This window comes from Ictalurus punctatus, chromosome 10, assembly GCF_001660625.3.
Source record: "Ictalurus punctatus breed USDA103 chromosome 10, Coco_2.0, whole genome shotgun sequence".
Taxonomy (NCBI): Eukaryota; Metazoa; Chordata; class Actinopteri; order Siluriformes; family Ictaluridae; genus Ictalurus; species Ictalurus punctatus.
In genome coordinates this window covers 10,486,277-10,513,943 of record NC_030425.2, presented here as the reverse complement: position 1 = coordinate 10,513,943, position 27,667 = coordinate 10,486,277, and the positions used below count along the sequence as shown (strand labels likewise).

The window sequence follows — 27,667 nt, the reverse complement described above, 5'->3', positions numbered from 1 at the left end:
AGCATGAGGAAGCAGCGGTGGATGAGTGGAGTAGATACAGAACCTAAAGTTTGTACTTACAGTGTATGAAGTATTACAGTGCATTATAGTACTAATCTCTGATAAGTAATCCCTACAGCAATGAAAAAGTACATAATTAAAGTGCATTACAAAGCTATATCTTGTCCAAAATCCATTGGTGCCCAGAATAGATTTTCCATTGCTGACACTACGCCAGTATGTGTCTATATCTATATAAAGTCTAGTGTTTTATTAATGCTATTAATTCTTAATTAAACAATGACTCGAGTGAATAGGTACAGAGCTTAAAGATGGTCTATGAAGTATTACAGGGCATTAATAATAATTAACGTAATAATCCCTCTCTAGGAATGTCATACTTGTTTATGTGAGACACAAAAACATTAAAAGGTAACTAGGGATGCACCGATACCAGTATTCAGGTGTCGGCCCGATACTGTGCCCATGTACTTGTACTCGTACTTGTAAAACTACCACGATACAACCGCACCGATACCATTTTATGACAATGTGACATAGCCTAACCTCTCGTCAGTTCAGCAGGTAGTCGGAACAGGAGCAATGTCAGCAATTTGGAGATATTTTAAGATAAGTGATGATGATAAAAGGAGAGCAGACTACAAACTATGCTCTGCTAAACTGTCAAGAGGAGGGGTAAAAATAGCTCATTTAACATAAGCAATTTGATTAAACATCTAAAGAACAAACATAACGCTGAGTGCAAAGAGTTTGCTAATGCTAGCAGCGGGAAACAGCAACAACCAACTGCCGCAAACGCTGGAGAAGCGAGAGAAAATGTCAACACGGGCAGTGTTGAGACACTGTGTTGAGAGACAACCCACGGGCAATAAAAATAACAGAAGCTCTTACCCAGTTCATTACTCTTGATGACCAACCGTTGTCAGTTGTAGATAATACAGGATTTCGTTGTCTTCTTGGTGTACTTGAGCCAAAGTATGAGATTCCCAGCCATCACCACATTACAGGTACCGCATTACCAAAGCTGCATGACTTTGTGAAAAAGCACATCAGGACCCTGTTGCAGGACATTTTGGCCTTAAGCTTCACCACTGATATTTGGACTAGCAGTGTCAGCCCAATGTCTCTTATAAGTTTAACAGCACAGAGGATTGATGAGGATTTTACTCCCCAGAGAGTCATTTTACAAGCAATGCAGTTTAGGGGTTCGCATACTGGCCAAGCCATAGCAGGTGCGTTTGATGACATGCTTCAGACGTGGGGCATTCCCAAAAGTTATGTTCACGTTGTGTTGCGGGACAATGCCAACCACATGATCAAGGCTATGAGTAATGCTGGACTGATTGTGAAGTATTCATATCTGTACTTAGTATCTGCAAGTACCCAAATGTAAGTACTTGTACTTGTACTTGGTCTGAAAAAAAGTGGTATCGGTGCATCCATAAAGATAACAACATTTTGCCTTAACTACATTACCTCAAAAACCTGCAGTAACAGGAAAACTATTGTCGGAGAACAAAAGGCTTGCACCTTTTTAAAGATACACTGTATCCATATTTCCAGTTAATAGGTACATACTGTATTAAAGTTACAAAAGATAAGTGTAGCAGTCCAGCCACAAGGATCAGTGCAGTTTAGTACCTTCTTTTTTTACAGTGTGTATAGTGGGTGGGAATTGAGAAAATTACCATATTTGAAGAAAAGGTCACATACTGGCTTTTGTTGTTTTGGTAATTTCATTTGGTAAGTATATTAAGGGTGTAATGATACACTTCATTCATGAATTGATTCACTTCACAATACTGGCTCCACGATTCAATTCAATTTGACTATCAGAAGATTTTGAATGAAGAATTAAGAAAAAATCTGACTAAAAAGACTCCCTTTTTACTTCTGGATTATAACCAATACAAAACAATCTGTATTTTCATCTGTATGAAACTAAATCAAGAAAAAAGCTACAAACAAAGATTTAATATTGTAAACAAAATAAATGTATAAATTCTCCCCAAAATTAGATTGAATAAATAAAGTCTCTGACCTGGGGAAAATTATCATTTGAAACATAATGATCTCCCAGTGCCTAAGGCATCAGTTTAAATAGAAATAGAGCTCCAATGTCAGCTAAAATGCCTGAGTTCTGTGACTTCTTTCTTGGCCACCACTGATCGCAGCGGGGCATGGCTAGTGTTGTTTAAAACCTACTTAACTATTATAATATGGTTGTGTAACCAAATAACGTATACTGCATATAGGCCATAGTGATCCGTAGGTATCATATATGGAGCGTGCTCTCTATATATTTTAACCCTATGGCTTGCGCAGATTGGGACCTCTGCTGTTCAAACAATGCAATCGCATCCAATGCATACTAGATTGCTGATTCTCACAATGTGAATTTCACATGCACATCATCAAATTTTGCATCGCGATACATCATTTCACTATGCATTGTTATACCCCTTAAGTATATTGTATTGTGTTTGTATTTGTCCAGTGAAAATACAGAATAGGTAGCAGACTCACACTAAAAGGCAACAGGTTTCTGCACATTTTCCCCATTTACTGATCTGTTTCAATGTGGTTCTAGGCGAACAAGGTGGTTTTGGAGAACAGGGTAGTGGCCTATGTCAGCCTCCATAGTCCAGTTAGAGCTTATGGACCACAGTCTACAGCGTCACCATCTCTGCTGCAGCTGGCTTCTGACATCCATAAGGTAAAGAGCATTTTATTCAAATGTATACCCTTAATTGTAAAAAAAAAAAAAAAAAAAAAAAAAGGAAGAAAGACTAAACTAACCCTAAATCATTTTTAAGCCTCATGATAGATACATGATTCAAAATTAATCCTTAATACACATTACTATTCCAGGCTGAGGGTTTAGTAACTAATATGTGAACCAATTATTTAATAGACCCATCTTCCACATAATATCCATAAGGCCACAAGATTTCCTCTGGGTTTTCTTCATAGTGACAGCCTGTTATCCTGTATAATCACACCTGGTGCCTTAGAAGTTGGTGAAAAGGTTAACTTATTCAAATATTGCCAGTGTATTCCTTCCCTAATAAGCCCCTGAGGTATAAGTCATGACTAGTTCAGAGAGGGTCAAAGGCCATGTTCCAAGGACAGGTTGCCCTATTATTTTCATGCATGCAATAATCCTCTTTATTAACCTAAATGCCAGTCCACCTGTGACATTTTAGTGTAATAAAGAGGGTCCTGACCTGCTCTACTCACATGCTGTAACTCTCACATGCAAAAGCTCTGCTTCAAAGAGAAAAATGGTTTTGGCTTGCAAAAGTAATTATTTCCTTCCCTTTCCTGGAATCTGAGTGATGATGGCCTTGATTTCATTTGGCAAAGTCTTGTAAGAAGTTTTCTAAAAAGAAAAGAAAGTTAATATACTTTAAATAAGGTGTGAGTTCACATATTCGGAGAATGCTTTTATGAAAAGATAGAAGATTCACTTATTGATGACTTTTGCAATACATAACAGGAGCAAGTTAAGCCTTAAATTCCTTACTCTGAACCTGTCAGTTGACTCCCACTCTTCTGCATTCTTGCTTTGTTTTTTTGTTTTCAACTTCAACTGCATGAAAAAGGCATGAAGGCACAGAGGAAAAGCATTAGGAAAGAAAGTGAGGAATGAAGCAGGATATTCAAGGGCAGACATTAATCTGTATATATTGTGGCATTTCAGCTTCTTTAAATGTATGCTCTCTATAGACAAAAAAGTTATTTTTTTCACTTTGCACATATCTCCAAGTTGAAAGATCGTCTTATACAGCACATGGCATGATTCTAAAGTGGCTTACTAAATTAATGGCGGACTGCAATTTAAACCAATGGTTTAAGGAGGATATAGGAAATGATGCAAAAACTATTGTTTATTAACTTTATATTAATCATCACACTAACTGTGTCTGAATTCACACCATACCACCATCATTCACCAAATGTTAATCTTTATAAAGTCCTCATCCCCAACTCATTCAATTCATTCCGTTAAAATACTAATTATTATGAGTGGCCAATGATATATATATATACACACACACACACACACACACACACACACATATATATATATATATATATATATATATATATATATATATATATATATATATAAATATATATATAAATATATATATATATATATAAATATATATATAAATATATATATATATATATATATATATATATATATATATATATATATATATATATATATATATAAGCCGATGTACCACTGATTTACTCGCCTTTCAAGATGTTGTTCATTTAGCTCAATGGAATTATTATTATTGCACCTAGTGGTCAAAAATGTTAACTGCAACAAGAGCTAATAGAGGCCCACTGGGGCCGGATTCATGCTTCTGCAAAATTTTCATTGGAGGAGCAGCAGGCAGGACAATTAATTTTAAGATTGGATTCTGGTTTTTATACACCAAATTTGGATAGTTTAAAAATGCTCCTCACAAAAGAATTATCACATTTAGAAGTCTAATCAAATTCTGCAAACAAAAGTAAAGTGTAAGTGCTTATTATCAAAGATTGGAACAGGGAAAGACAGATTGTGGAGTGGATAATGTCTGTACATCAGAAATGTATGACCTTGTTTTCCAAGACTGAGGAAAGAGAAGAAAAACACATCTCCTTGAATTTATTTGGCTAGTTTCAGGTCTTTTGTTGGATTGCTGTTGGAAATCTGTTTTGTCAACTGCTGAAATCAAACTGCTAGCCTGTATGTTGTTGACTCTGAAGTTCCTATTACTGGGTTAGTCTAAAAATTCACAAGGTAGTAGCAAATAGCATAAGCCAAGTGTGAGAACCTCTTGACTTTGTTCAAGGCTATGTTATTAATGTCATCCTGATCCACCAAAATCTATGGTCAGGAGTCTGTGTTGTCTCCATCAGAAACTTCACACACACTCAACATGTTCTCTCTTTCTGTTGATGTACCAAGCCAAATGTATTCTTAGACTCTGACCTATTTTATAAACATAAATACAAGTACTCTTTTTTTTTTTTTTCCTCAGAAGACAGACGGTGACTCAGGAAATTTAGGATAATGGAGGAGGTGAATAAACTTTTGTAAATTTTTCCTCATGTCAGTGCATTTCTTTAAACATGCCAACAACCTGAAGGGAAAAAGAATGTGATAAATTGCTGCTTCTACTTTAGATTGTATTATTAGTTCATGAGATGTGTTCATTTTTTTTGGCAGGGAGCCGAAACTGATGAGAAAAATAAGTACAGAGTTGACTATATAACTGGTGTGTAGTTATGTTTTGCTTTCCTTTTTTGATTTGCTCAAACATTGTGGTGTGAATATACACCCAACACTAATGCTTTTAGAGTAATATACTATTGTCCACAGTACTGTTGAATACTTGATTCTGATTGATCAGGATAGGATTCTATCCTTTCTAGTGTAACAGAACAGGGACTTTTATGATGGATACTCTTCATAATCTACAAGGAGCCTATTAACAAATGGATTTTTAAATATGCTATTGTTTGTATTTAGAATACATTATCAGTTAATTTCTAATAATCTATTGTTATTTGGTTACATCCCTACAACTGACTGAGATTCAGCCTGTTACAAAAAACAATAGAAGAAATTAAGAAAAAGAAAAAAAGCAGGAAAAGCAAAAAAACTTTCACTGAATTTGGATGGTTATTGGTTTATGCAGTATATTTGCATGTTCTTTCAACTTTTTATTGTTTTACTAAAGTACTTTACTACAGCTTATATTGTCTGTTATAAATGTAAATTAAAAAATGCATTAAAATAAAGAACAAAGATTTTGTGCATGTCAGCTGTAGCAGTTGGTGCCTTGATGTGTGATGCTTTGTGGTCATGTTCAGGTCTTTACTATATGTGCTGCCAGCCCTAATTGGACATGCAGTTATTTTAGTCTCCTCACATTGGTGCTATTCCAATCACATTATTCATTTCTAAATGCAGAGTTTCAAGAGGCTTCAGGTAGTCTTAACAGGCTCAATAATTCAGAACATTTTAACCAGACAATAATTCATATTTGTGAAATGGCAATAATCTTACTTTGCAGCTGTCTTCAAAATGGAGATGCCACTGCTGTCATGTTCAGAATGGGTGCTTTGGAACCAATTATAATAAAAGAGATACTTCTTTGGGGATTATGGAGCACAGCATAGAAAATAATTCAAGAGACTGGAATCATTTAACTGGGCTTTGTTTAGTAACATGTCTGCCTGTTGGTGTATTTTAAACTGAATCTGGCTAAGGATTGAACAAAGACTGGATACAAAACTCTATTTTGTATGCTGCACATCATGTGTAATTAATTAATTATTAATTTACTATTAATTTCATTAATTGATGAATGCCTTCTGAAACAAATATTTAATAAATAACTTTAAAATTAAGATGTTAGCATGAAGAACAAAACTGTTATGCTCTGTTCATCCCTCCTCATCCCGGCTTGCTCATATTAGACTGTATTTAACTGACCTATATAAAACCCGACAGGATGACTGTGTTCAGATGAGAAATCGATTTAGGGAAAACAAAACTGTCTAACATGTAATCCTCTCAGAAGGAGTCAATTCTGGTTACAAGGAAATATGCGGCAGAATACGCGCCTTCATAACACATTTATTAAAGCCTAGCTCAGTATTACAGATTGTTGATTGGATGGCATTCACAAGTTTGTAAAGTTGAGCCGTAATGCTTTTAGATGGTTATATTCTGGTGTTAACATGGGGTGCTCTAATGTCCATTGACAACCTCTCATCCCTGCTGTTTTGTGAGGTAATCTGTTGAATGCAGCACATGGCTTGCAGCATAGAGTATACTACTTGTTGAATTATCATAGCTTGTTTTAATAAGTCTTTCTCCATTAGCTGAAGAAGAACAATTCTGCTTTATTTTAGCTACATGTAGAAAGGCACTGGTACATTGACATAGAAGTTTTTTGTCGTGATTTGTTAGAATTTAAGTGAAATAAGATGTAGCTAAAAGTGACATCTATGTGGCAAAGAACAACCTGCAGTTCTTTTCCATCATTAAAGAGGCAGTTTTAATATTATAATGCTAATGTTGTAATATTGCGTTCTTTTCCTGTTAATAATTGTCCCAAACTCTTTACTTATTTTACCAATTATCTTCAGAATGCCCATTCCATTTCTATGGAAATATCTTAAGGTCCGACTGGAAATGACATTAGTAGAGTCACGTGACAAATGCTTAAGGGAGGCAGCACCTGTGTTGAAAACTGGAAGAAAGTGGGTGGCAAGAAAGCTGTGGAGAATGCAAAGGCTGCCCTTCAAATTGGTGATATTATGGGGCAAGTTCAGCATGGAAGAGGGGGTCTTGGTTTCAGCTCCTCCTACATGGCACAAGGCAGCCCCAGCGCAACGGAGGAAGCTTGTAGTCAACAAGATGCAAAAGCAGGAGGAGAGGATGAGGTGTATAAAGGCCATTTCCCAGGGAAAGCAGGGAGAATGGATGAGATGGGAAAGTGTGGAACAATGCAAGATTGGCTGGCAAGACCTATGGTCAGTGGAACAGAGCAGGATCAGTTTCCTTATAAGGTCAACGTATAATGTTCTCCCATCACCACAGAACCTGAACCTTTGGGTAGGAGAGGATCCCTCATGTCCTTTGTGTTCATCACCTGCAACATTAAGGCACATTTTGACAGGATGCAAGGTGGCTCTTAGCCAAGGACGGTTTACTTGGTGCCATGACCAGGTGCTGCCATGTTTGGCCTTAGCATTGGAAGACAAGCGTAACATGACCAATAAGTCACCACTTGTTCCATCAAAACAGTACATACAAAAGATAATATTCCTCCACCCAGGAGAGCAACCACCAAGAAAAGGTGTTAAAACCAGTCCTCGTCCAGGACAACTGGAACCTGCTAGAGACTGGAAAGTGCTGGCAGATGTTGATCAATGGCTTATTTTTCCACCTGAGATTGCCACCACAAACCTTCGACCAGATATTGCCCTGTGGTCTGGGTCAGCACGCCTTGTTCACCTGGTAGAGTTAACAGTGCCATGGGAGGATGCTGTAGATGAGGCGTATGAGAGGAAGAAATTGCGGTATGCTCAACTAGCCACTGAAGCGGAACAGCGAGGATGGAGAATCTGGGTTTACCCAGTGGAAGTGGGATGTCGAGGATTTGTGGCACACTCTACAACCCGGTTTCTTAGAGATGTCGGATTCAATGGCCAAGAGTTGCGTCGCACAGTGAAGAACTTATCCGAAGCAGCAGAGAGGAGCAGCAACTGGCTGTGGTTGAGACGGAAAGATTCTGGCTGGGGAGCCCAATCACAATAGAAAGAAAGAAAGAAAGGCTGCAGTACAGGTAAATTAGCTGAGTTAGCTGAATTAGCTGGGCTGAGTTGAGTGGGGTACGGAGGGGGGTGATGCTGGGACGCCAGAATCACCGTCGAGCCCTCTTGAGGTGTCGTGGGCTAGTCGACGAAACACCGAGGATGGAAGGTGCCCACTTGAAGACCCCAGGGATGTACTCTGCTTAGCTCAATCCAGACATTGTGTGTGCTGATGCGCTAGGGAAAATAAGCTGATCCCTGGAGCCAGCATTACGCTTCAGCCATCAACACCAGACATAAGGACATTATATGGAAGGAAGTGTAAATGGATGGAGACACATATGGATCACATTAGTTTACTGTGAAGCTACGTCTTAGTTGGTGCTTATCTTGGCGAGAGCCAAGTTCGCCGGCCTAAAATCAACATGGAGTTTAACATCTACTTTCATGTAATGGAAATCATTATGTATCTGAAGATGAAACATTTTGCAAACCATTTAGCAAACTGGATGCAGGAGTTAAATGTCATATCCTCCTGAGACCCCTCCTATTCATTTGTGTCCTCTTTTTTAGCATCCCTCTTTATTACTCCTTTGAGTTACCCTACTATTTTACACTAAAGAGGACATCCTGAGATTTCAAGGGATACCTCATTTGTCAGGGTGGGATGGTGACAATTCCCTGTTCCTGACTGTACAAAATTGTTTATATTCCAACAAATACATTTTGTAGAAGGTTTAATATGTTTAGTCATTGTTATTTCTTATCATATTACTATACTATGTCTTCTCTTTTATTAACATGTCAGGAATTTTGTAGTGACATCTGAGAACACTTTAATTATTTGTGACAACTTAGGGACTCGTACACAACTATATTACATAAAGTGCAAGCATTCACTGATGCTCAAGAAGGTAACGCGATACATAAAGAGGCAGGGGGTGTAAACTTTTGAACAGGGCGATCTGTGTAAATTATTTTGTTTAAAGATCTTTTTATTTTCATTTAGTACTGTCTTTTAGAAGCTGAATAAGATAGGTACATGTCTCCTAGAAAAAAATAATAATAACAATTTACACCAATCATCCCGTTCAAAGGATTACATCTCCCTGGCTCTTAATGTATCGTGTTACCTCCTTGAGCATCAGTGAATGTTTGTACCTAATGTAATAGTTGTGTACGAGTCCCTCAGTCATGCTCAGTGTGAAAAAATGGATCTCAACATCATATAGACACTGTTGGAAAGGGGTCAAATATGCAGAATATGCTGGACCTGGAGGATTTTTTTGAAGAACAGTGGGCAGTTTAACTGCTCAGGACAAACAACTGACTCATAAACAACTATCACAAAACATAAAAACAGTTGTGGATCATCCAGGTAATGACACACAGAATTAAAAATCAAGGGTATGTAAACTTTTGAACGGGTATTTTTAAAAATAAATTCAGCTATTATCTTGTCTTGTGGACTATATGTAAACATCTGTTATGTGAAGTAGCTTATTCAGGACAGTACTAAATATACAACAACATGGGATTTTTTTGATCCCTCTTATTTTGTTAACAGTATTAAGATTTAGCAGATTCTGAAAGGGGTATGCAAACATTTGGGCACAACTGTATACTGTAGTTATAGTGTTACCATTACAGACTAAAAAGAAACTAATAATGCGGTTAAAAGAAATTATTTTAAATAATTCCATTTTAAAACCGAATGAAAGCTTGCTGCCAAAAGTCTACAATTCAGACCCCAAATGCTCAGACAGGATCAGCAATGTGTGAGACACTGGAGAGAGATGAGTATCTTATCAGCTATCTTCAGTTTTAATTGCTTCAAATGACCCAGTGTGATAATGTAAAAACAGTCATTCTTAAGTAGTTTTTCTATAGGCAACTTGCTTCTTATTCTTATTTGAGTGATCTTACTTTTACTTTGCAACAGTTTTACTTGAGTCAGTATGTTTTGTACTCTTTATCCCCACTGGTTAGGAGGTCTGCCATGTTAGTAACCATGTGAAAGGGAGGCACTCACGTGTAATCTACTATGTGCCAGCCTTGCCCTCAAATACATTAGTCCTCAATCAATATCCTCTTACAGACTCACAGTGCTTTCACTGACAAGATGACATCCTCCCTTTATATATTTATGGCAGTATGTTTATGTATGTGTGTGTGTGTGTGTGTGTGTGTGTGTGTGTGTGTGTGTATATATAATATATACACACAGTATCTCACAAAAATGAGTACACCCCTCACATTTTTGTAAATATTTGATTATATCTTTTCATGTGACAACACTGAATAAATTACACTTTGCTACAATGTAAAGTAGTGAGTGTCCAGCTTGTGTAACAGTGTCAATTTGCTGTCCCCTCAAAATAACTCAACATACAGTCATTAATGTCTAAACCGCTGACAACAAAAGTGAGTACACCCCTAAGTGAAAATGTCCAAATTAGGCCCAAAGTGTCAATATTTTGTGTGGCCACCATTATTTTCCAGCACTGCCTTAACCCTCTTGGGCATGGAGTTCACCAGAGCTTCACAGGTTGCCACTGGAGTCCTCTTCCACTCCTCCATGACTACATCACGGAGCTGGTGGATGTTAGAGACCCTGTGCTCCTCCACCTTCCATTTGAGGAGGCCCCACTGATGCTCAATAGGGTTTAAGTCTGGAGACATGCTTGGCCAGTCCATCACCTTCACCATCAGCTTCTTTAGCAAGGCAGTGGTCGTCTTGGAGGTGTGTTTGGGGTCGTTATCATGCTGGAAAAAGTGAGGGGATCATGCTCTGCTTCAGTATGTCATAGTACATGCTGGCATTCATGGTTCCCTCAATGAACTGTAGCTCCCCAGTGCCGGCAGCACTCATGCATCCCCAGGCCATGACACTTCGACCACCCTGCTTGACTGTAGGCAAGACACACTTGTCTTTGTACTCCTCACCTGGTTGCCACCGCACACGCTTGACACCATCTGAACCAAATAAGTTTATCTTGGTCTCATCAGACCACAGGACATGGTTCCAGTAATCCATGTCCTTAATCTGCTTGTCTTCAGCAAACTGTTTGTGGGCTTTCTTGTGCAACATCTTTAGAAGAGGCTTCCTCCTGGGACGACAGCCATGCAGACCAATTTGATGCAGTGTGCGGCGTATGGTCTGAGCACTGACAGGCTGACCCCCCCACCCCTTCAACCTCTGCAGAAATGTTGGCAGCACTCATACGTCTATTTCCCAAACACAACCTCTGGATATGACGCTGAGCACATGCACTCAACTTCTTTGGTTGACAATGGCAAGGCCTGTTCTGAGTGGAACCTGTCCTGTTAAACCGCTGTATGGTCTTGGCCACTGTGCTGCAGCTCAGTGTCAGTGTCTTGGCAATCTTCTTATAGCCTAGGCCATCTTTATGTAGAGCAACAATTCTTTTTTTCAGATCCTCATAGAGTTCTTTGCCATGAGGTGTCCTGTTGAACTTCCAGTCACCAGTATGAGGGAGTGTGAGAGCAATGACACCAAATTTAACACAACTGCTCCCCATTCACACCTGAAACCTTGTAACGCTAACAAGTCACATGATACCGGGGAGGGAAAATGGCTAATTGGGCCAAATTTGGACATTTTCACTTAGGGGTGTGCTCACTTTTGTTGCCAGCGGTTTAGACATTAGTGGCTGTTTGTTGAATTATTTTGAGGGGACAGCAAATTTACACTGTTACACAAGCTGTACACTCACTACTTTACATTGTAGCACAGTGTCATTTCTTCAGTGTTGTCATATGAAAAGATATAATCAAATATTTACAAAAATGTGAGGGGTGTACTCACTTTTGTGAGATACTGTATGTATGTATGTATGTGTGTGTGTGTGTGTATATATATATATATATATATATATATATATATATATATATATATGACATATATATGACTAATCTCAAGACTAACAGGCACTAAACTAACAATAATAGATTTAATTTTGCCGCAATATATGTTTAAGTCTAATATTCAGTTTTTGCAACACAAACAGACAGTACAGATAATGTCATTGTGATGCATTGGGCAGCACTTTCAAGATATCAGCTTGTACTGCTGTCCTGCGGGTAAGTGTTTATCACAATCATTGTGAATAAAACTGTTGTATTAAGCAAAGATATAAGGTATGTTGTTAGGCCCTAGCACATCATCACCTGACTGTCTCCATGTTTGTCATATTAAGCATAAAGGTACATTGTGTCTGTTTTCTCAAATAATGTCTGATGCGTCCATACATTTTGGTTGCCTTTGTCTCTTTTTAATGCATGTGCTATTTCAAATCCGTTCTAAAGGTCACCTTTTATGAGAATGAATTAACAACAAAATGTGATGTCTTTTTAGTCACTAACATGTAGTGAATGAGATAACAGTTTGATTCAGTGAATCTCCAGCTGTTTCTTCAGCTTAATATGAGAAATTGCTTTTGGATAGCTATGTGTACTTTATTTACTCAGTTATTTGCCATGCTGTCTACACAGTGGTTCTTATAAAACACTCTGTAAGGAGAAAGGACGATTGGTCTTTGGACTTTGATATTGATATTTCAGGCTTCATTTTTAGATCCCTATACGAGGAAAACGAATTGTAAAATCTGAAGTATGGGTGATCACTCTCATCTACTGTGTTCTGCTCTCCAGCATTCTCACCACTGCTGTTTTCATGGTTAATTTTTAATTTAATAGCTTTCTCTGCTTCTAGAGATAAAGTGATTCACAGTTTCATGCACCCAGCACAGGAACTGAACCATAAGGTTGAACATGTGTTGGATATCATTTAAAATTGATAAATTGGCAATTAAAATTGGTTGGACAATAATGTTGAGATAAACTGATGGCTCAAGGGCAAACTATGTCTGATCATGCTCTGATTAATGATGGCCTGAAATGGCGAATTCACATAACAGGTTTACTCAACTGTTTTGTCAAAATATTACTGTATTTTTGTTTCTCCTTCAGTTAAAGTGTGCTGTTTTTTGTTGACATGAATGCGAATACTGTTTCAGATATTTAAATATATATATAAACTGAATGTCAGTAAAAGCATATTTTCATTGATGTTACATTGTGGATTAGGATTTATATGTATAAATAGATTTTCATTAATTTATTCATCCTAAGTAACCGGTTTATCCTGGACAGGATTGTGGAGCCTATCCAGGGAACACTGTGAGGCAGGAATACACCCTGAATGGGACACTAGTCCATTGCGGGACACTAGTCCATTGCAGGACACCATATATACACATTCACAGACACTCAGTCACACTAATTTAGAGTAGCCAATTCACCTACCTGAATATTTTTTGGAGAAAACCTGAAAACCCAGAGGAAACATGGCGAGTACATGCAAAACTCCACACGAAAAGCTCAGTATCAGTATCCTGATAATAGTTTATTATAAGTTAATTATTATGTTATTGTGTTATTCTGTGTATTGAGTATACAGTGCTGTGAAAAAGTATTTGCACCCATCTGGATTCCTTCTGTTTTTGTGCACATCTCATACTAAATTTAAAATTCAAAAACAAAATCTATGCTAAAACAAAGGCAACCTGAGTAAACACAACGGTTATACAATACCAACTGGGCCTGTGTGAAAATGTATTTGTCCCTGTGGTTACCATGTCCCCAAATCTATGAAACTGCCTTCAAAATGAGGTTCAGATGGACTAGATGCAACCTGGCCAGATTAAGTCCTGTTCAGTCAAGTCAACACTTAAATAGAACCTTTTCAACAGCAAGAAGTTGGTTAAAAGGTCTTACCCAGTATCACACTATGCCAAAATTGAAAATGTGATGAGGAAGAAGGTGATTGAAATACATCAGTCTGGGAAGGCATGCAACCTATTTCAAAGGCTCTGGGACTCAAAAGAACCACAGCAAGGGCCATTATCTCCAAATGGAAAAACTTGGCACAGTAGTGAACATTTACTGAAGTGGCCAACCTTCCAAAATTCCTCCAAGAGCATAGCAACGACTCATCTAGCAAGTCAGAAAAGAGCCAAGGACAACATCAATGGAACTACAGGCCTCTCGTGCATCAGCAAAGGTCACTGTTCATGACTCCACTATCAGAAAGAACTAAAATTGCATCCTTGGAAGAGTGGCGAGGTGAAAACCACTGCTAACCCAAAAGAACAGTAAGCCTCCTCTGAATTTTGCCACAACACACTTTGATGATCCTCAAGCCTTTTTGGAGAATGCTCTGTGGATTGATGAGTCGAAAGTGAAACTGTTTGGAAGACAGGGATCCTGTTACATGTGGCGTAAACCAAAGAAAGAATTCCACAAAAATCATACCTATGGTCAAGCATGGTGGTGGCAGTGTGATGGTGTGGGGATGCTTTGCTGCTTCAGGGCCTGGTAAACAAAATAATTGAGGAAAACTTTAATTCTATTCTCTACCAGAAAACACTAATATTCGGTCTCGAGTCCAAAGGTTGAAACTCAAGCACAACTGGATTATGCAGCAATACAAAAAGCATAGAAATATGATGATCCAAAGCATAGAAGTAAGTCCTAGTCCTAAAGTCCTAGTCCTAATCCTAAGTGAAAGATTGATCAGAAATGTTTGGCCGCAGTTATTGCTGCTAAAGTTGACACAAGCAGATTTTAAGTCTAAGGGGGCAATTTTCACGTGAGTGATTGGTATTTAACAACTTTTTTTTTCTTTGATAAAATATTTAAATAAATACTGTAATGTGTGTTTACTACGGTTGCCTTTGTTTTATGTTGTATTTTGTTTGAAGATCTAAAACTATTTAGTATAAGATATATACAAAAACAGAAAGCATGCTCAGGCAAACACTTTTTCACAGCACTGTATTCCTGTTTATTCTAATGTTCTGGTCTGCTGCATAACTACATTTGTCCTTACTTAAACCCGCCAACTTTTACAAGGAATGTTACAGTAAATGTATTTATAAATAAGGCTTTAGTCAAAATACTTAATCTTTAAACTGCAGTCACTTTTTCTCAATTTAAAAGATATATTTGAACTGCTCCCACCGCCCCTGATGCAGCACTCCATACTGTAACTCACAGCATCAAGCTCTAGTTTTATCTACTAGTTTTTAATGGAAAGACATGAAAATCAATTCTCACTAACATGAAAGCCAGAAAGCACTGCAGAAACTTAGTGCAAGACCTAGTGAATGCTGTTATAGAGAATTCTACAATGGACATTATGTTGTGCTGTTGAATTCTCAAATCAGCAGATGTTAATGAATTTTCTATATGTCAACTTTGATCATAGTTCAGCTTGTGATATAAGTGATAGGTATCAATGGATATAAAAAGTTTACACACCCTTGTTAAAATAGCAGGTTTTTGTGATCTAAAAACAATTAAACAAAGATAAATAATGCCAGAACTTTTTCTACCTTTATTGTGAAATTACAACCTATAAATTAAAGTGAAAAACAATAAGATTCATTTTAGGTAAAAAAAAAAAATAAAATAAAATAAATAAAATAAAATAAAAAAGTACAATAACCTAGTTCCATAAGTTTGCACTTCCCTAAACTAATACTTGGTTAAGCCATTTCTTTTTTGATTTGGATGTATGCTTTTGGTCATTGTCATGATAAAAGGTGAAATTCCTTTACATCTTCAGCTTCCTAGTAGATACCTGAAGGTTTTGCACTGAAATCGACTGGTATTTGTAGCTATTCATGATTCCCTCCACCTTGATAAAAGCCCGTTTTTCTTCTGGCTGAAGAAAAGTAGCCCAAAATCATGATGCTGCCACCACCATGCTTCACCTTGGGTATGGTGTTCTTTTGTTGATGCACCAAATATACATTTTGGAATTATGGAATTAATATATCTTTTGGAATTGGTCTCATCAGGCAATAGCACATTTTCCCACATGGTTTGGAGTGATTTAATTGGGTTTGGATGTTTTTTGTGAGAAAGGGCTTCTGTCTAGCTACCCACAGTCCAGACGTGAAGAATGTGAGAGATTGTTGTCACACGCAGAGAGTAATCAGTATTTGTCAAATATTCCTGAGCACCTTTAATGTTGCTGTTGGTCTCTTGGCAGCCTTCCTGATAAGATTTCACTTTGTCCTTTTGTAAATTTTGGAGGGACATCCTGTTCTTGGTGATGGTCTTCATGGTGTTCCATGGTACATATAATGTTTTGGCTTGTTATTATTATTTTTTTTACACCTCTCCTGATCAATTGTTTTCAACAGTGAGACCATGTACATGCAATGTCAGCTCTTTGCAGACCATGGCTTCAGTAGTCAGATGAAAGATGTCAAGAAAATCCTACAGAAACAGCTTGTCTTTATTTGGGGTTAATCAGAATAATTTCATTGATGACAGCTGTATAATAATTACTTTTGAACATGAAATTGAATGTGATTGGTTCATTCTGAACGCAGTCACATCCCCAATTATAAAAGCATACCCTTTTATAATTGGGGATGTTGCTGCATTCAGAATGAACCAATGACATTCAAATACTTATGCAACCAGGTTGTTATAACTTTGTTTTTATTTTTCCCTAAAATGTTTCTGATTGTTGTATTTTCACATTGAAAGCTGTAATTTCACATTGAAGGTGGGAAAAATTCTTACATGATTTATCTTGGTTGAATTTTTTCATCACAAAAAACTTGGCGTTATAACAGACCTTTTTATATCCACTGTATTAATGCACTTGTTCTAATACATTATTATTTCTATAGTAATAGTAAATGTAACTATAAACAGTTAAAAAGCATGATGTGTATAACATCAGCTCATGGCATGACAGCTCCACTCTAGCTCTACCCTGCCTGCCAGTTGTTGTTCTGTGATCACTTCTTGTTCTGATATCACTTCCTGTTTAAGGATTATATAAAAACAAACAGTCACATTGTGATGTCCTGCTCATTCATATAGGTATGTTCAACCTGCTACTACTCTTTGGATTTTCTCCTAGTCATGATTGTTTTGCCTCTCAGACTGTGCAAAGTTTGACTGAAACCGTTGGCAAATGGAGCCAAAGCCATTTCCATTGTTACAATGTGCTGTTGATTAATAAATAGAAAATGCCATCATTTGTTACTTATTATGGTGTAAGATAAATAAAACAGCAGTTTGGAATGTGCTGTTATAGATGAATAGTCCAGTTTGGTGTGGTAACAGTACAACAGCACCCTGGCATGATTCTTTTCCTATAACAGCATTGTGTGATATTCCTTTGTTAATCTGTCAATTAGGTATATGTATAAATATCTTTCATTTATGATTGTAATCAGATGTATTGGTTATTTTCTTAATTCTGGATATTATATCTTCCAGAGACATGTAAAAAGTTGCCTTCATGTTGGAGGCTGCACTGGCCTGAACATCAGCTCTCTGCAGTCTCCTGTGGTCATGGACTTCTTCACCAGTCAGCTTGCTGCTCCACTGGTCGAATTCGCATCATCAGCCAATCCAGCTGAGGTACGCACACACACAAACACACACAGACAGAGGATTATCAAAATTCAGTTAGAGATATCCAGCTAATATGATTTAAATGAACACTTACCATCTATTTTGAAATAACCAGATAACCACTAAGGTCTTTGCTTTCATTTTCAATCCACCATGCGTCTAAAGCTTTCAGTTGTTTTAAAAGTTTCACCCCTACTACAATGATGTCTGAATTCATAATGATCCATAAGTGTGCAATTGAATGGTGCATGTCTGTTATACAAACTAAATATGGCTTAACTGGCAGCAGTGATGGCTAATGTCCCGTTATGGCTCTGTGTCTATTTAATTTGCTGTAGGAAAAATGTATCATTTATTTATATTCATTCAGCTTCAGTAGACATGTTCCCCTGTTCAGGGTCATGGTAGATCAGGAGCCTATCCCGGGAACGCTGGGCTTGTGGCAGGATTACATGCTGAATGGTACACCAGTTCATTGCTGATAATTGAAATTTTTCCTTAAATGTACAGTATAAATATATATATGTAAGTTTATTACTACATCACTAAAAGAAAGCATGTGGTGTTTCATTCTCATAAGCTATTGTACACTCCAGAACTTCCACCCATTACCCAGTTATATTTTAATAGGGTTTTTCTTCAAAAAGGAATTTAAAATTAAATTTGGCTTTGGGCTTTTGTGTCACACTGCTGCAGTGCCTCACGAAGCCAAAACCGTGACTGTTTTTAAGAACAAGCACATGCTCCACAAGGTGATTCACGGTTCCTTGTAAATTTGAAAAGCACCATATGTTCTTTTTTTCCATGAGAGCTGTGCTTGTGACAGCAGTTCGGTCCACTGCACATTTGTGTACTTGTTAAACATCTGCCCTTATTCAGTTCCCTTTCCCAGTTCCCAGTTTCAACCTCAATGTGAGTTTGATTAACCAAAATCCAAGCCAAAGTTCCTGCTCCCTCAAATTTTAGTGTTATATGCTATTGCGCAAGGCCCTTGTTACATTACAAGTTGCTCAGTTGCTGATTTTATTTTATTGGCATCTGTAAGCTGATGATATGGCCTATATTGATAGCACTCCATAAGCAAAACATCCAAACATGACCCAAGGGCACAGAATTACCACACCTACAGCCATTAATGCAGCGTTACTTCTGTACAAAATGGCCCTGGACCTTGTGAAGGCAGCATGCGTGCCCTCCCTAAATGCCTGGTAATGATGCAGAAGTAAAGAGGAACACATGAAGGGGCACTTTGACCAGATAACAGGGTTTAATTATGTGGAAACGATGGATGGAGAGTGAGATGACAGGTAGAGGTGTGCATGGTGGTCTGAAGGGGTTGGCTAGACAGTGGGAATGATGAAGAAACACACCACATTAACAAGGTCACACTCATTTGTTCTATACAGAGGAAGGAGAAAGATGCTATCCACAATTCTGAGTGATATACAAAGAATAGTAATTCCATGTCCTATTCACCTAATGTCCTCTTGTATCCAAAGAATGTTATCAGAACCTTCAGGAAGTATTCAACTGGTTCAATTAAGGTTAGGCTTTAAAGTCCAAAAGTTATGTCAATATTTAATGGAGAAAGTTACACATAATCAGAGATGGGTCTTGCATTCATTTCATGCCTCCAATTTTTCTTGTCTGAGACAGAGTATTTCAATATTGTGTAGACCACAACCTTTAAACACAAGCATATTCCTCTCCACTGGAAGAATATAGTAACTCATATAATCACTCTTTACAACTGTGGTGAGTAGAAAATCATCTGAGTATGCACAAAACATTGAACCTTGATGTGAATGGGCTTCAACAGCAGAAGACCACATTGGGTTTGGCTCCTGTCAGCCAAACACCATGGACCCAAACTGACAGTTGAAGATTAGAAAAAAAAAGTAATTGGGTCTTTTTCCGGTCTTCAACTCTCCGGTTTGTGCCTATGATTCTTGTTCTTGGCTGTGATACAGTGGGGTTTAAAACAACTGTGAGATGTGGAAAAAATAAAAAGATTTACCAAAACAAATGATGGTCCAGCTTTGCACTTAGGTGCAAATTGTTATTGATTTACAGGTGCAGAGTTGGAAAAATCCAGTGATTAGGCCATGTATTTACTATAGCAAAACAACAAGGGATGGTGATGAAAATGGAAAAGATGGAAAGAAATGAAACAAAGTGACAAAATAATCAAAGGAAAATACCGAAATTATGGAAAAAAAAAAACCTACAAGCAATATCTACAGTATACTTGATTTGTTTGTGGCACCACAACTGCACACTCACTCATCTGGCCTACCAGGAGACACTATACTGGTACCTTGGGCTCTCTTTTATAGCTCGTAACTCCTCCCCTTTTGGAATGTATCACACCTAGGTAACATGGACATATAATAATGTACACAAAATCTGTTATTTACACATATATATGATGTTATCCCAACATCTAGATTATTGGGCTTACAGAAGAACTACCTCTTCCAACATTGTTAACCCATATTAATTCTTTGATGATTAAAACAACGCAAATATTATAAAATCTCCCCCATCACACATAACCATGGTTTCGCCAGCTTTCAGCAGCACTGCGCTGATGCGGAGCAAAACTGACGGGATAAATTCCTGCCGCCTCCGAGTGTTCGGTTTGGCCGCCGACACAGCTTCTGCCATTCGAAAGACTATCTAGACTGGACAAAATTCTACACAGGTAACACAAATAACCCTTCACCGATGTGTGCAAATGTGTGATGCATGTAATCAGAGTGGAAATGTAATATGAAAGTGATTAGTCCAAGCGCTACAAGATCGGCGTGTGCACCCGCATCTCCGATAGTAGATAACAGCAGAGGAATGTGTGAAATCTTAGCGTGGGTGTGTATGTGTGAGTAAATGCCAGTGCCAATTAGCAAACAGGGATGGTCTGCTCCATCACATCACCTCCCCCCTCTCCAGGCCACGCACTGTCCGGGACAGTTGTCTGCAATAAATTTCCTTCTGCCCGGAATATGCCAAATTTTATATTGGAAGAGTTGGAGTGCCATCGGGTCACCCTGGCATTGTGGTCCTTCATGGTGTCCTCTGTGGTCCATCTCAAGGTCAAACTCCCTCCCTAACATGTAGTATTGTAGACTATTGAGGGTCTGCTTGATTGCCAAACACTCTTTTCCAACCGTTAAATATCGGGTCTCCCTGGGAAACAGCTTTCGACTCAGGAACACTACTGGTTTCTCTTCTCCCAGAGGACGTTGGGCCAGGACAGCTCCAAACCCTGTTGTTGAAGCGTTTACCTGACCAAGAAATGCTGGTTGAGACTTTGCAAGACTGGACTGAAACAGATCTTTTCTTTCAAACCATTCAATACTGCCTCACAGTCCTCAGTCCAGTTGATTGGGTTCTTTACCGTCTTTACCAGAAAGTTGGTTAAAGGCATTGCGATTGAGGCAAAGTTGGGTGTGAACCTCCGGTACCATCCCACGAGTCCCAGGAAGGCTTTCATCTCCTTCATTGTTCTTGGCCATGGGCTTTGTCTAATCACTTCTACCTTATTGACTTGTGGTCAAAATTTGCCATTACCCAGGAATTACCCCAGATAACTGGTCTCCTGCTACGCCCATTTACACTTTGCTACATCTGTGGTCTTGTCCCATGTCTGCGACGAACTTACGGAGCATGCTCTTAAGGGTTTGGTTATACCAATCCACCAGGCTGTCTGTCTATGGGTGATAGGGACTGGTCTTTATGGCAGTAATCCCCAGTTGACGATGGAGCTTCCCCATCAATAGTGACGTGAAATTCATCCACTGATTGGAGAGTGTCTCATCAGGGATTCCTACCCATGAGAATAGCTGGATGAGGGCATGGATGATCTTAGTTGTGGTGATGGTTCATAGTGGAAATGCCTCAGGATATTTAGTGGCATAATCACAGAACACCTTTAGACTCACCTTGCAGCAGACTATCGTGCAAGTCTGGCAGAGGTTGCAGTCTCGCCCGAGCATGGGCCCAAGTAACAACTGGGCATGACAGACCAACATTTGCACAAGTGGAATCAGTATAAATGTTCATGGTGAATTGAATTAATTCATACAGCACTGGTAAGTCTTTTCCCAAACTCATATTGTCTGGCAAGTACAGCAACATTCAACAAGTAACTTTGGTCTTTTTCACACAGACAGTCACTTCTGCACAGGGATAATATTTCACATCTTCATGTGCACATTGAATAGCAATAGCATTGGCATAGCATACATTTGTAACCCAGCATGATTTCAACAATGAAATAGAACTCCCAGTGTCCAACAAAGCATTCAAACATTTTCCATCAACAGTCACATTGAGAGTGATTAGAGGTTTAGTTACCTTGGCAGTACATTCATTCTCCTCTCTGAGGACATAACAGAAACCAGTCATCTTTGATTTCCTCATGGTGCGCACAGTGGCTTTGTGCCCTGGCTGCTGACAGTGGTAACACCTTAGCTCTCTTGTCTTGTTCACGTTCAGTCCAGCAGCATTATCTGCTGGCTTGGGTGTGGTGTGCATGGTGTGCATTGCATTACCTCGAGGAGCTTGAGATCATTGCCCTCCATGGTGTAAACTGAGGTACTGTAGAGCCAGTTTTGCCACTGCTACTACACTCCATCGTGTTCTTTAACCCAGCTCCTCGTTTCATAGGAAGAACACACAACAGCTGCTCCAGCACAATGAGTTCTCAGATCTCCTCCTTGGTATGCTGTTCTGGCCATATCCAGCATTTATACAGTCCCTTGTCTCTGGTGAGATATTGAATTTTTCCCGTAGCACCTCTCAGAGCAACATAACTTTTGGAGCTACCTTCATCCATTCTTGTGTGTGCCTCCAGCGCTCTTCCAGTAAGCAGCAGGACCAATCGACAAGCCTACTCCTCTTCAGGCCATTTCCAGGTCCTTGTGATCTGCTCAGACCAGAGAAGGTAATTTTCGATGTCCTCACCCATCCGGTATGCCAGCATTTTTGGCTCTTTCAGCAGAACCATCTCTACCGGCATTGCATTTCTGTGTTCAGCTGGAGGACTCAACGGGAACGCAGTAGCCACAGACGACGCTCCTCCCATCACAACTGTACTCTGTGAAATGGTACCTGGTCTCAATGCATCGGTTGGGTGTAGCCTTGGTGCCGGTGTTGGCAGCATCAACCTCGGACTCTCCGTCATCATGTCGGATGTTGGTGGTGGTTGGCTTATTCTGGCTGTGGAGTTTGTAAAACTGCCTTGAGGACTCGAATCACCTCCACGAGAACCATCTCCGAGGTTGGTCCAGCCGATGTCTTTGGTGAACTGGTCTTGGGATAAGCTCCCATTGCGACATACTCATCCTTTCTCATCCATTGTATCCCAGGCCTCTTCTGTGGTAACCCCTGGCATGACAGTGGCAGGTCTTTGAGATCTGAGACCTGACCTCTGCCTCACTGGCTGCCCTATTCTGCAGCTGGCCATCCCACTTCTGACACCAAATGTGATCCTGTGGGGATTAAAACCACTGTGAGATGCGGGAAAAGACAAAAATTATTTACCAAAACAAATGATGGCCCAGCTCGGAGTCGCACTTAGATTCAAATTGTTATTTATTTACAGTTACAGAGTTGGAAAAATCCAGTGATTAGGTCATGTATTTACAATAGCAAAAAGAAGGGATGTTGATGACAATGGAGGAAAACAAATTTAATAAAGTGACAAAATAATCAAAGGAAGATAACAAAATTAGAGAAGAAAATCTACAAGCAATATCTACAGTATACTTGACTTGTTCGTGGTGGCAGCGGTGGGACAGGAGTAGAACCTGATGTGGCCTTCCGCTGTTGTATGTGGTAAATGGTCTGCGCTTATATAGCGCCTTATAACCTTAGTGGTTCTACAAAGTGCTTTACACTGTTTTGCTCATTCACTCACATATTCACACACTACACTCAAGGCACTAGCCTATCATCGGGAGTAACTTGGGGTTCAGTACCTTGCCCAAGGACACTTTGATATGTGGGCTGGGGATCGAACTGCCAACCCTGTGATTAGTGGATACTGCTCTATCACCTGAGCCACAGCCATCCCTGTTGTAGCTGATCCACAGTTGTAGCTCTAAACCTGTATCTGCATGATTGTATGCATTGTGTCACATGATTGGCTGGTTGGAAATGTGTATAAATAAGCAGGTGTACAGGTGTTCCTAATAAAGTGACCAGTGGGTGTATATTGCAATATGAACAGCCATATTTGTAATTATTACATAAATATCTGCAAATTTTTATTTAATTTGACAATATGGCTTCCACTCACATTAACTGATGACTTATAAAATAGCACTTGATCCAGCACATCCTATTATTTTGCATTATTCTATTATTCTACGTACATTCATCTTCAGTAATTGCTTTTTCCAAATTAGGGTCGCACCTGTACTGGGAACACTGGGCTTTAGGTGAGAATAAATGGATACATCAGTCGATCACTGGGTACCACACACATTCAAACATTTATTAACACCTAGAGGCAATTTAGAGCAGCCAATACACCTACTGGTCTCTATTTGGGAGGTGTGAGGAAACTGAAGAACCCAGAGTAAACTTGCATGTATATGGGGGAAGCAAGGAAATCTTCACACAGATAGGAACCAGAGTTCAAGATTGAACTGGAGACCCTGGAGCTATGAGTCAGGAACATTCAGCTAAGCTAAATTGATAAAGGTATAAGGGTGTGCATGTTTAACCTGGAAAAGTGAATGCAGCGTACATTTATGTACATAATCTTACAAACCACCACTGTAACTTAGATTCATTTTAAATTAACTAAACATTCATTTTCTGAGGTGAAGGTACAATGATGTACTCTTGATTTAAACAGTAATAAACACCAGTACAGTGTAGTACATTCTTATTTTAAAAGTGCCCCATAATTCTTACAATTTCAGAACCTCTTTTCCCTATTATCTTTATCTTATTTCTCTCTGGAATAAGGAAGTCATCTCTGTTATGTCTCAAAAATGGAAAGGCATAAAACAATAACGCAATTAGCATATACCAGATAAAGTGAGCCTTCTAGTGATCTTTACTAGCACTGTTCTCACAATGCCATTATTTTTGTCATATATTGTGCAACCATTTGAGCAAAAATAAAGAAAGAAAGAAGCTGGGTAGAAACTCTTGTGTTGCATGATCTTTTTGTAGTACTTATTTACTATCTCAAACACCATGAACGACAAATGGATTAGGTCTGCATCAAGTTTTTCTCCAGCAGGAACATTTATTGATTCTGAGATTTAGAGATTGTGTAGACCAGAATGTACTTTGCACTTTGTAATTTGTGGGATCGGCAAACTGTGCAAGGGAGACGTTCCTTAACTAATTGCTTGAGCATGTTTAGATCTCTTTTTCTCTTTCTCTATGTGTGTTGTGGTGACATTTCCCAGGCTCTGGTTTGTGCATCTGTCTCATTCAGCACACATGCATGGCTAAGCATCCGCTGTGCAATACTGGTGTGCTTTAAACTGTGAAAGTAACCTTTTCCTGGCATTCAACCCATCGAGCTGCATTAGAGCAGAGGGCACTCGCTATGTTCAGGAACAGAAATCTCAGCCTCTGTTTCTCTCATCAACATGAAACAGCTCAAGGAACCTTTGCGTTTTTAAACTAGTAGATTCAAAATGACATATTGGTTCAAGGCGTTCAATGCTACCATTTTTTTACAATTTTTGCATTTACTTCTTTTGTGGCCTGGTAGTAATTACCGTACGAGGCTAGAATATACTGTTTTTGTAGTGGTCTTGGAAAATCCATTGGGTGTCATTGGTGCTGAATTCTGACAAACCGCCAAAATCAAGAACAACTGTGCAGTAATGTAATGTAAAGAGGGACAGTCTTGTCCAAGTAGTGCATGGGCTGTGTGATACAGCTTCTACTTCTTCAATATTGATCTAACAGTGCTTACTAGGATGTCTAACCGCTTAGATATTTTTCCACCCTGTTCCTAAGTTGTGAAATTCTATTATTGTATCATTACCTTCCTTAGAATGCTCTTTAGTCTTTATTTTCCCTCCTTTCCTTCAGACTTACAGTCTCTAAAATGACAGTTCAACTGATCTGTTTTTTTGTTCAGAAAATGTGAGCTGTTTTAATATTTCAAAGTGAAGGCCAATGGTAAGTCAATCAGGCATTTTTCAGTTTTTGATTTTCTTTGAAAGACTTGCTTACCAATCATTAATTTTGACTTTGAAAATTCAATGTAATAGAACCTGAGTTTGCAATAGAAATACTGACAGGTGAAATATGTGTATTTATAATTTGTTATCCAGACAAATAACTTACATAAATTCCAAGAGCTTAAAAAAATGGATTTTTAAAATTGTTTTCTGCCTATAACATGTTTTGAAACCTCAACTTTAAAATAACAGTGACAACTTGGCTGTCTGCCAGCAGTGATCATGTTGGGTAAGAGCCTGTTTAACAAAAATTCTCTAAAAACCTCTACAAGTGTATAAGACTGAATTAGGGCTCTAAACTCTAAAGTAATGCCTCTAATTTTTACCTAAACATTGGCTTAAATAAATGAGAGAACCTCAAAATGATCATCCTATGCTTCAGTAGTGTAGAGTTTATTTTCCATGTTATTTTGAGTATAGAAATTTTAGTTTCTAGAAACCCAGAAACCATTTCCAAGTTCCACACTAATGCATCATGTCAGATGAGACAGCCTTCCTTGGCAGGGTTTAACTTTTGGTCCCAACCCTCCCCCTCACCAGATGGCAATCCACCTTCTCAGGCAGAGAAGAACTTGAGCGCCTTTCAACCCATCCAGATTTAACCTGAGAAGGTGTGAGTTTGTTGGTAATGAACTATTAAGACATTCAGGTTTTGAGGTCAGATATGCTCTGCCAGTGTATGCAAGTCAAATCAAATTAGCATCATATGGCAACCCTGTACATTGGTAAATTGTTCCAAATTGACAGTTGAGCATGGACCATAAAAAACATCTAAATCCTGCCATCTGGCTCTCACACATCAAAGTGACCCTGTTTTGTGGCGCAGTTCTGATTAGGGTGTAAAATGTACATGCTAAGGTCTATTGGGACACTCTTTCTCTCTTGACATTTTAGAAGATTCGCTAGTCAAAAGTGTAATTACATGTATGACAACTGTTGTGAATATGCATTATACTTGACTCTGGTCTTGGCGGTGTTTTTTAAAAAAAAAAACTTTTTTTATTTCTCTCATCAGAGGATTGCATATAAATAATGCATGTAGCTTATTTGTTTTCACAAGTGTTCAGTATGCTTTTATAAACAAATGAATTTACAATTTAACTAGGGCTATCACAAACGGCTAAATTGTTCTGTCATCCATCAAAGTGGCCCCTTTCAATTTCTGATATAAAAGTTATAATTGATGTTATTAAATATACAGTACACATCATGTAAGCCTAGAAAAGTATTCACAAAAGTGAGCTTCTTGTGTGAAACATGGTGTTCACCTAAAAATGCTCAATTTCCTAGACTGTTTTAATTAATGTTACTGACATACCTAACATGTTTTAAGTATTAGGAATGAAAGGACATAATAAAATACATCATAATTTAATCATTCATTGGAGCAATAAGATAAGAAATAGAAACATGCTCATACCCACATAGCAAATTTCCTCTGGCCCATCTCCGGCCCACACAACCAATACTCCCTCGGCCCACGTACTGCAAAGAATGACGGCCCATGGATGGCCCAGATTCAATTTACGAACAAGAGCCACACACAGGCCATAACTGGCCCAAATAAAAGCCCATATGTGGCCTTGCACTGGGCCAGAACATGTTTCAATACTGGAATCCCGATCTTATCAACCATATCAACAGAG

The 27,667-nt window shown here is 38.5% G+C and overlaps 1 protein-coding gene across 5 annotated transcripts in view; it reads left to right on the top strand.

Moving 5' to 3' along the window:
- Positions 1-27,667, top strand: part of LOC108271148 (inactive N-acetylated-alpha-linked acidic dipeptidase-like protein 2) — a 302,511-nt gene that overhangs the window by 189,582 nt on the left and 85,262 nt on the right. For all 5 annotated transcript variants that reach the window (XM_017478480.3, XM_017478482.3, XM_053683146.1 and 2 more), the window contains 2 exons: positions 2,591-2,716; positions 17,665-17,808. In XM_017478480.3, coding sequence (XP_017333969.1) covers positions 2,591-2,716; positions 17,665-17,808 — 270 coding nt within the window. The remainder of the gene's footprint in view (positions 1-2,590; positions 2,717-17,664; positions 17,809-27,667) is intronic.